The sequence below is a fragment of the Nothobranchius furzeri genome, chromosome 17, assembly GCF_043380555.1.
Source record: "Nothobranchius furzeri strain GRZ-AD chromosome 17, NfurGRZ-RIMD1, whole genome shotgun sequence".
NCBI lineage: Eukaryota > Metazoa > Chordata > Actinopteri > Cyprinodontiformes > Nothobranchiidae > Nothobranchius > Nothobranchius furzeri.
The window spans coordinates 58,190,247-58,201,495 of NC_091757.1; the positions used below are offsets into that span (position 1 = coordinate 58,190,247).

General features: G+C 43.8%; 1 protein-coding gene across 1 annotated transcript; it reads left to right on the top strand.

Moving 5' to 3' along the window:
• The first annotated feature begins 716 nt into the window (after positions 1-716).
• On the top strand, positions 717-10,881 carry LOC107394355 (uncharacterized). Its single transcript, XM_070546448.1, has 11 exons — positions 717-890; positions 981-1,222; positions 3,321-3,401; positions 3,492-3,575; positions 3,685-3,869; positions 4,959-5,071; positions 5,162-5,348; positions 10,082-10,149; positions 10,274-10,357; positions 10,467-10,651; positions 10,718-10,881. Exons 1-11 carry the CDS (start codon positions 717-719, stop codon positions 10,830-10,832), a joined length of 1,518 nt encoding a protein of 505 aa, XP_070402549.1. The 3' UTR covers positions 10,833-10,881.
• The last annotated feature ends 368 nt before the right edge of the window (positions 10,882-11,249 follow it).

Consider the following 11,249-nt stretch of genomic DNA (forward strand, 5'->3'; position numbering starts at 1 on the left):
CGCCACTCAGTTTGTTCTCTGTGAGGGAATTTTCCTTTAACCTCCACCAACCATCTGTTGGAACTTAAGGAACCACAAAATATGTACTTTTATGTTTTACTGATGCTTTTACAGTTACCCCCCCCCCCCCCCAGCAACCCCCACCCCCCACCCCACCCACCCACCCACACACACACACATCCAACAGGACTCCTATGAGGATGTGTGTTTCTCCTGACTCTGTTGTTCGGTTGACCTCCTTAAAGAACATCTTTGCCTGACTTTGCTTTTCCAACAAACTCTGCTGTGATGATGCACGTGGAGATGCCACCATCTCCTATCTCATGCAGCTCGGTGTTTCATCGTTTGAAACACTGGACATGTTGTTCATTCTGATTGCTGCTATCTGGAGACCTTGGCCTATCTGGAAGTAGATTGAAAGCAAACTAATCACGTCTGTTGGCTGCACTAAGATGTGTCACATCAACTACATCATCTTACAAGCTTTCTTATACATGAACTTTATTCTACAGCTTTTCCCATCATTGTTTTAAATTTATAAACTTTTAAGTTTCTAAAAGCCTAGAGAAGGTTCAAGTGCTCCAGATTAGGTTTCAAAACTGTAAATGATGCTTTTTATGAATGACTGGGGCAGATTTGACCCAAATGGGTGGGGTTGGGGCCCTGCCCTCTCTTCTGAAACCCTATAAAAACACACGTTTTCTGACATTTGAACCATGATGATCCTGCAGTCACAAAGGCTGAAAATGAAAGTTTTCGTGGTGTTTTGCCTGCTAGGACCACTCTGCGCTGCAGCTGATCCATGTCTCAATACGCCTGTGGAAGTTGTGGTGTCAAACGGCATTGGCCTCACGGGAGATTTCCCTGATGACCCAGAGCCATACGTTGTGGTGAGTTGTTTCTGGTTTTTACATTTCTGATGCAGTTGAAACCCTAAACCACCCGAGTAAGTCTCTGTGTCTCCATCGTTGGTTAAACAGGTGAATATCGGCAATCAAACTCGTACAACCCGGGTGATTGAATCAACGTCAAGCCCAGACTGGTGGGAAACATTCCACTTTAACCCCGATCGCGTCAGCACCATGAAGATAAGCGTCTGGGATGAGGACAGCGGACTCAGAGGGGACGACGACCTTCTGGGAACGTGTGAGGAGAAACTGTTGAAAAGTGAGAAACCACAGGATGTGACTTGTTTTGTGAAGGATGGTGGACTGGTCAATCTGTTCTACACATGTCAATGAATGCAAACTAGGCCAAGATAAAGCTTCAGTTTCAGAAAAAGCAAAAACATGACATCTGAAAAATATGATGCATTTTTATGTAGTTTTTTTAGTTGTATTTTCAAATTATTGACATGAAATTCAAATGGTAAGAGTAAAATGTAATCCTCTGTACATTTAGAGCTTGGAGTTGGTTTTTATTTTGGATAAAAATTGAGCTGCATCTGTGAATCTTGCCTTTAATTAAAAAATAGCATCTCTAAAAAAATAAACAAGTATATTAAAGAAAAATTCAAAACACTGTCCATAAATGCATTTCTTTTTGTGGTATTTATCTAGTTTGATCAGGCGCTGTGACACAAATGTAATGGAGCCACGCAGTTTTGAGGGCCAGAGGAACCTGCAGACACTTTATCTGCCTAATTAAACAGCCTCAGCTCTAACGCTTCACTATCAGACGTGTCATTTCCTGCATGTTTAAGATCAAGAACACAGCTGAAATGTTTGATTTTGTGACGAACTGCTCCTGTAGACACTAATGAAGGCTGAGGAGACATTTCTGTTAGAATAAGGCAGGGGTACTCACAGTTCTGAGCCTGGAGGGCCGATATCCAGCACGTTCTCATTTTAACTCTGTCTCAACATACCTGATTTCAATCATCAGGTGATTAACAGGCTTCTGCTAAACCTGATGAGCTGCTGCACAGATGATTCAACCACTGAATCAAGTGTGTTGGAGCAGAACAACGACTAAAGGATCAGAACTGAATACCCTGGGATTTAGGTGTTAAAAAGACGAATGCACAGCGCGAAGATACATCTCAGTTTGACCACGTAGGATTAATTTTGGACACCAGTGGATGATAAAAGCAAACAAAACGGCCAAATATGCTTTAATGCACTCATCTTTGTTTTTATTGCCTCAGTAAATTATAAAAGTCATTCTTGTACATTTATTCCTGCAGTTTGTTCAATATGTAACATTGTGGAAAATACCACCTTACCATTCAAATACTTCTCTGATGGAGAAGTAGTTATAAACAACATAAGTCGCACGCGTTTGACGGCGTGCATCACAAACATCAAGATCAGGCCTGGTTCTCATTTGATGGGTAATCCGTGAGAACTTCCACCCACCATAGTTAACAACTCCCTGCCCAGTAGACCCTCCTTGCCTCTGACCCAGGCCAGCCCGGGACTAAGGCACCTCAGCGTGACTGTTTTAGATGCTTCCCTGCTTCAACACACTTTGTTAAAATTCATGGAGGATTACTAGGCTTCTGCTGAGCTGTGGTGGCCTCATGGAGGGGGCCATCGACTAGCACACTGCTGCTAACCACTTAAACATTCTCCCTCTCCTGATAATAACTTTTTACTCTCTGTGACGTTGGATGTGCTACTACTAGTTTACCCGTTTAATTATAGATCCACTAGAATAAATACAATAAAGTTGATCTCTCACCAAATAGAATATTTACTAAGAAATCACAATGTCACCATGGACACATAGCTTGGTGTGTGTGTGTGTGTGTGTGTGTGTCTGCTCTGTCTTCTCCATCCCCAGTGAGTCGTGGAGGATGGCTGCTTATACTGAGCCTGGATTCTCTGGAGGTTTCTTCCTGTTAAAAGGGAGTTTTCCTCTCCACTATCGCTGCATGCTTGCTTAGTATGAGGATTGCTGTAAAGTCAGTGACACTAGTCAGTGGTTTGATGCAATTTGCTGGGTTCCTTATATAGGACACATTATTTCTGATTGGCTGAATGACCTGACCTGTACTGGTTACTGTGTGAAGTGCCTTGAGACGACTCTTGTCGTGATTTGGCGCTTTATAGATAAACTTGAACTGAATTGCTGAGCTTTCTAAAATACTGAGGAGTTAAAGTAATGTGGTGTGTTCAAGCAGTCAAACATCTAAAGCATGTAGGAAAACAGACCTCACAGATCAGGAACTGTGGGCACAAACGTTACCCACAGCATCCAGTTAGTGGCTCATCTGAGTCTTTCTGCTCAAATACATTTTCCAAGTAAAAAAATAAAAGAATCTTAACACATTTCCTTTGTGTTTTTTTCTTCCACAGGTAGGTTGGTCCACGCTAAAGATCAAATAGGCTTTACACCTCCTTCACTGAAGAGGAAACAAGCTATGGTGAAATAATACTGGTGCCCTACGAACACCACAGGTGTTATGGAGCACCAGGTCTCTAAAGACAGACAGAAAGCTGTCATGCTCCGTGCTGAACCAACCATCTTTGTCTGAGCTTTGTTTGCAGGTGGGTGTGTCTGCAGAGCTCAGCTGTATCACATCAGCGGTCAGGGGATTTAAGGGGCGGCAGGACAGCTCACCAGTGCCTTGGGTAGTTCCTAGCCCTCCTCCTGATCTTTCTGAAACATATCAGAATGTGTTTGTCTGCCCATTCCCGCCCTTCGGGCAGTTAACTTGCTCTGCCCTCCTGATCCCTCCAGGTTCCAGTCACATTCATATTCGCTTTCTACAATATCACCGGAACCATCATCAACATTCCAGTCCCGCCATTTGCCCCTGATCGCCTGCTCTCCGCCACTCACCGGCCCACCTGCAGCTCCTCGGTCTCCCTGCTCAGCCAGGCCTGGCATACCCTCCCCGGAGAACCCGGATCATCCAGGAAACCGTAAGCCCTTGGCATTCCTCATCATCCTCTCACGTTGCTCCAGACTGACCTCTCTTCCTCTCCCAGAACCCCACGGATCCATTTCCTGTCCTTGGGAAGCTACCTCTACCGCACCATTCAAAATAAACCACTCTTACTGAACTTCCGACTCCTGGTGGTGATTCTTCATGTCGAGGGTTAAGGAATTACCTTCAAACACGACTAAAACTAAATGAAAAAGAGTGGAAGAGGGACAGATTAACACAGATTAGAACAAGTTCTGATAAACACAGAAATAGCTAAAGGTCCAGTTTGACAGTCCACTACTCTTCACTATCGGATCTATCGCTGGAGCGTAGATCAGTCAACTCAGTTAGTTCAAACAGGAGTCACGGTACACGAGCTGAAGTAAAGAGAGGCAACGCTAATATTAGCCTTGATCAGACTCCCCATTCTCTCTCTCTCACACACACACACACACACACACATACACACACACACACACACACACACACCCACCCACCCCTATGAGGATGTGTGTTTCTCCTGACTCTGTTGTTCGGTTGACCTCCTTAAAGAACATCTTTGCCTGACTTTGCTTTTCCAACAAACTCTGCTGTGATGATGCACGTGGAGATGCCACCATCTCCTATCTCATGCAGCTCGGTGTTTCATCGTTTGAAACACTGGACATGTTGTTCATTCTGATTGCTGCTATCTGGAGACCTTGGCCTATCTGGAAGTAGATTGAAAGCAAACTAATCACGTCTGTTGGCTGCACTAAGATGTGTCACATCAACTACATCATCTTACAAGCTTTCTTATACATGAACTTTATTCTACAGCTTTTCCCATCATTGTTTTAAATTTATAAACTTTTAAGTTTCTAAAAGCCTAGAGAAGGTTCAAGTGCTCCAGATTAGGTTTCAAAACTGTAAATGATGCTTTTTATGAATGACTGGGGCAGATTTGACCCAAATGGGTGGGGTTGGGGCCCTGCCCTCTCTTCTGAAACCCTATAAAAACACACGTTTTCTGACATTTGAACCATGATGATCCTGCAGTCACAAAGGCTGAAAATGAAAGTTTTCGTGGTGTTTTGCCTGCTAGGACCACTCTGCGCTGCGGCTGATCCATGTCTCAATACGCCTGTGGAAGTTGTGGTGTCAAACGGCATCGGCCTCACGGGAGATTTCCCTGATGACCCAGAGCCATACGTTGTGGTGAGTTGTTTCTGGTTTTTACATTTCTGATGCAGTTGAAACCCTAAACCACCCGAGTAAGTCTCTGTGTCTCCATCGTTGGTTAAACAGGTGAATATCGGCAATCAAACTCGTACAACCCGGGTGATTGAATCAACGTCAAGCCCAGACTGGTGGGAAACATTCCACTTTAACCCCGATCGCGTCAGCACCATGAAGATAAACGTCTGGGATGAGGACAGCGGACTCAGAGGAGACTACAACCTTCTGGGAACGTGCAAGGAGAAACTGTTGAAAAGTGAGAAACCACAGGATGTGACTTGTTTTGTGAAGGATGGTGGACTGGTCAATCTGTTCTACACATGTCAATGAATGCAAACTAGGCCAAGATAAAGCTTCAGTTTCAGAAAAAGCAAAAACATGACATCTGAAAAATATGATGCATTTTTATGTAGTTTTTTTAGTTGTATTTTCAAATTATTGACATGAAATTCAAATGGTAAGAGTAAAATGTAATCCTCTGTACATTTAGAGCTTGGAGTTAGTTTTTATTTTGGATAAAAATTGAGCTGCATCTGTGAATCTTGCCTTTAATTAAAAAATAGCATCTCTAAAAAAATAAACAAGTATATTAAAGAAAAATTCAAAACACTGTCCATAAATGCATTTCTTTTTGTGGTATTTATCTAGTTTGATCAGGCGCTGTGACACAAATGTAATGGGGCCACGCAGTTTTGAGGGCCAGAGGAACCTGCAGACACTTTATCTGCCTAATTAAACAGCCTCAGCTCTAACGCTTCACTATCAGACGTGTCTACATACAAGTGCGTTTGAAAAGCACACATGCATGCGCACACTCCTACAGGCCAAGGGCGTAGGAACCGGGGGTGGGGTGGGGGGTGGGGGGGTCATCGTGGTGGCAGTGCAGTTATTTTTCTTCTTCAAGCCCCCGTTGGAAGTTGGTTGAGCAACTTAGATTTGTGATCACGCGAGTGAGACCAGATGATCTTCTTTATAAAAGGAGGCTTTCATTAAAAATCAAATTGTGGTGCAACTCGGTTATTTAACTGTGTTGCCTCCTAACGCTCCAACTCCAATCTACCCAAAAAAAATTAAAAAATAACCAAAAATAAAAAACAAAACCTTCTATACAAGTTATTATGGGATTCAGGAAGCCCAAAATACAAAGAAAATGTTTCAGAAGCGAACACTTCTACTTTCCATGATTTTAACTCGTGTTTCTGTCATTTTTATGAAATTATATATTTTAAACATCATAAATATGCATTTTTTCCACATATTCACTCATATATCCTAAATGAATTAGCAACTAATTGGCTCTTACAGTCATCCTATTGGACTGGAAAACAACAGTCATGGAGGATGGCACTGCAGCGTAACAGACATTTACTCTCATTACCAGATCCAACAGTTTGGTCCGGTGATCGTTATCGACTACACCAACAAATAATGATTATTCTATTCCTGTCACCATATTAAAGTCCCCCTCTGTTACCAACATCCCCATGTATTACACAGTGCCTTACCCTGTATAATAACCTCATTTCGTCTGCACCTGAACCCAAAATACCAGTTTAAATCATCGTTTCTGTCTTCCACTGCACCTCTTCTTGTTACAATAAAGTTGGACACGAAGTCTGACTAGAATGACTAATCTGGTTCCAGATTCAGCACCCAGGGTCAATTTCCCTTCAAATGAGAGAATTATCTCTGCAACAAGCTGTCCCCGATCCAAGTGCATGCCCCTGCTGGCTTCCTTTGTTCCAGGCAGACAAACGGAAAGCTAAAAAGTCTCCTCGTGTTTTGTTGTCGTCGCCTGATTGCTCTGTCAGACTCAGTGTTTCTTCATTTGGTCTGATGCATGAAAAAGAACACGGAACCGACTGGAGCTGTTGTAGAAGAAAAGGCGGGTTTCAGAGAAGTTCAAGTCAAGCTAAATTAGATGTTCTTTATCTTATTTCAAAAGGCCAGAGACCAGGTTTAAACTGAAATGTAAAAAAATCGTTTATCCATTTTAGCTAAAAGTTCAGTTTAAATTCCTGAAAAGTTTGAAAATAAACATGCTAACATTTTTTACCCGATTCCATGACTGTTCTCCGTGAAGGTGCACTAATAAAGTCATCTTCTTGAACCAGTAGGTGCTAATATGACTGTTTACTAAATGACGTCTCTTAGCTCCTTCCTCCTTGTAGGGAGGAAATCATATTTGCAACTTGAGCTTCCCTGGACATATTACATAAACAAACATTTACTTTTAGGCATCATAGTCTAATAGATCCATGTAAATTTGCTGAATTTTAATCAATCAATCAATCAATCAATCAATCAATCAATCAATCCTTTACTAATCCCAGAGGGAAATTAGAGTTTCAGTACACACAATTCAGAGATTAGACATACATGGGCAAGACACATGACAAGAACTGGTGACTGTGGTCATTCGCAACCCGAGTCGCGCTACCTTAATAGAGATCAGAGGGTTTCATGAGGATTGGTTCAGGTGGAGGAAAAAAAGGCACCTCAGAGTTACCCTCCACCAGGGGGCAGCTTTGCTCTGCAAAATAACACCTCAACAGATTTGCAACAGACTTCAGACAACACAACATAACATGAGACTTCAATAGGAAGGCCGGGGGGGGGGGGGGGGGGGGGGGATCCTGTTTCCCAGCGAGGGCAGCCATCTACGGCGCTCATCTACTGTACCGTCAGAGGTGGGAGGGAGATCTTGGGAGAAGCAAAGAGTACATTGACTCCTCCAGCTGATGACCTCGCCAGGCTGAAGTCCACCAATCCGAAGGCGGCGGGGTGGGTGGGGTGGGGTGGGGGGGTAAGGTTTTCACAGCATCTGTCTGCATTCCTTCGTGGGGGTTTTACTTGCTTGCCGCTCAAGGCTACCAGGGCGTCAGATTCGGATAACAAGACTCTGTTTGGGTCAGGCTGAGATAATTTTCCTCTCTGCCTTCAGTCTTTAAACTGATCATTCCAGTCCTTCAGTGAAGCCAATTTTGGGTGTTTAAACTTGTCCACACCGTCCGCTGACTCTCTCAGAGATGACATCCATATTGCGCACTAATACCGGTATTGCAGCTAGAACATTGTCCAGCTTACGATTTTCCTCGAGTAACGTCCCAGTCTGAGAATTCTCCACACTTCCGTGTGCTTTCAGTGGGTGTGGGTCGCCCTCCAATCCCACAGAATTCAACTTTTTCATATTTTTAAATAATTTTCTCGAGCCAGTGTGTGCCAAAATGACCCTTCATAGGTTTAATGAAATGTCACTCAGACCCCACCATCCCCTGTGGCTAAAATACCGCATTTGCAACTTCAGACTAGTAGGCTGCTCTATTGGGACTTGATAAAAACTTGACCTGGTATACCTGGCACTGCAGTCTGGTTCCAGTACATTTCCTGCATGTTTAAGATCAAGAACACAGCTGAAATGTTTGATTTTGTGACGAACTGCTCCTGTAGACACTAATGAAGGCTGAGGAGACATTTCTGTTAGAATAAGGCAGGGGTACTCACAGTTCTGAGCCTGGAGGGCCGATATCCAGCACGTTCTCATTTTAACTCTGTCTCAACATACCTGATTTCAATCATCAGGTGATTAACAGGCTTCTGCTAAACCTGACGAGCTGCTGCACAGATGATTCAACCACTGAATCAAGTCTGTTGGAGCAGAACAACGACTAAAGGATCAGAACTGAATACCCTGGGATTTAGGTGTTAAAAAGACAAATGCACAGCGCGAAGATACATCTCAGTTTGACCACGTAGGATTAATTTTGGACACCAGTGGATGATAAAAGCAAACAAAACGGCCAAATATGCTTTAATGCACTCATCTTTGTTTTTATTGCCTCAGTAAATTATAAAAGTCATTCTTGTACATTTATTCCTGCAGTTTGTTCAATATGTAACATTGTGGAAAATACCACCTTACCATTCAAATACTTCTCTGATGGAGAAGTAGTTATAAACAACATAAGTCGCACGCGTTTGACGGCGTGCATCACAAACATCAAGATCAGGCCTGGTTCTCATTTGATGGGTAATCCGTGGGAACTTCCACCCACCATAGTTAACAACTCCCTGCCCAGTAGACCCTCCTTGCCTCTGACCCAGGCCAGCCCGGGACTAAGGCACCTCAGCGTGACTGTTTTAGATGCTTCCCTGCTTCAACACACTTTGTTAAAATTCATGGAGGATTACTAGGCTTCTGCTGAGCTGTGGTGGCCTCATGGAGGGGGCCATCGACTAGCACACTGCTGCTAACCACTTAAACATTCTCCCTCTCCTGATAATAACTTTTTACTCTCTGTGACGTTGGATGTGCTACTACTAGTTTACCCGTTTAATTATAGATCCACTAGAATAAATACAATAAAGTTTATCTCTCACCAAATAGAATATTTACTAAGAAATCACAATGTCACCGTGTGTGTGTGTGTGTGTGTGTGTGTGTGTGTGTCTGCTCTGTCTTCTCCATCCCCAGTGAGTCGTGGAGGATGGCTGCTTATACTGAGCCTGGATTCTCTGGAGGTTTCTTCCTGTTAAAAGGGAGTTTTCCTCTCCACTATCGCTGCATGCTTGCTTAGTATGAGGATTGCTGTAAAGTCAGTGACACTAGTCAGTGGTTTGATGCAATTTGCTGGGTTCCTTATATAGGACACATTATTTCTGATTGGCTGAATGACCTGACCTGTACTGGTTACTGTGTGAAGTGCCTTGAGACGACTCTTGTCGTGATTTGGCGCTTTATAGATAAACTTGAACTGAATTGCTGAGCTTTCTAAAATACTGAGGAGTTAAAGTAATGTGGTGTGTTCAAGCAGTCAAACATCTAAAGCATGTAGGAAAACAGACCTCACAGATCAGGAACTGTGGGCACAAACGTTACCCACAGCATCCAGTTAGTGGCTCATCTGAGTCTTTCTGCTCAAATACATTTTCCAAGTAAAAAAATAAAAGAATCTTAACACATTTCCTTTGTGTTTTTTTCTTCCACAGGTAGGTTGGTCCACGCTAAAGATCAAATAGGCTTTACACCTCCTTCACTGAAGAGGAAACAAGCTATGGTGAAATAATACTGGTGCCCTACGAACACCACATGTGTTATGGAGCACCAGGTCTCTAAAGACAGACAGAAAGCTGTCATGCTCCGTGCTGAACCAACTATCTTTGTCTGAGCTTTGTTTGCAGGTGGGTGTGTCTGCAGAGCTCAGCTGTATCACATCAGCGGTCAGGGGATTTAAGGGGCGGCAGGACAGCTCACCAGTGCCTTGGGTAGTTCCTAGCCCTCCTCCTGATCTTTCTGAAACATATCAGAACGTGTTTGTCTGCCCATTCCCGCCCTTCGGGCAGTTAACTTGCTCTGCCCTCCTGATCCCTCCAGGTTCCAGTCACATTCATATTCGCTTTCTACAATATCACCGGAACCATCATCAACATTCCAGTCCCGCCATTTGCCCCTGATCGCCTGCTCTCCGCCACTCACCGGCCCACCTGCAGCTCCTCGGTCTCCCTGCTCAGCCGGGCCTGGCATACCCTCCCCGGAGAACCCGGATCATCCAGGAAACCGTAAGCCCTTGGCATTCCTCATCATCCTCTCACGCTGTTCCAGACTGACCTCTCTTCCTCTCCCAGAACCCCACGGATCCATTTCCTGTCCTTGGGAAGCTACCTCTACCGCACCATTCAAAATAAACCACTCTTACTGAACTTCCGACTCCTGGTGGTGATTCTTCATGTCGAGGGTTAAGGAATTACCTTCAAACACGACTAAAACTAAATGAAAAAGAGTGGAAGAGGGACAGATTAACACAGATTAGAACAAGTTCTGATAAACACAGAAATAGCTAAAGGTCCAGTTTGACAGTCCACTACTCTTCACTATCGGATCTATCGCTGGAGCGTAGATCAGTCAACTCAGTTAGTTCAAACAGGAGTCACGGTACACGAGCTGAAGTAAAGAGAGGCAACGCTAATATTAGCCTTGATCAGACTCCCCATTCTCTCTCTCTCACACACACACACACACACACACACACACACACACACACACACACACACACACACACACACACACACACACACACACACACACACACACACACACACACACACACACACACACACACACACACACACACACACACACACACACACACACACACAC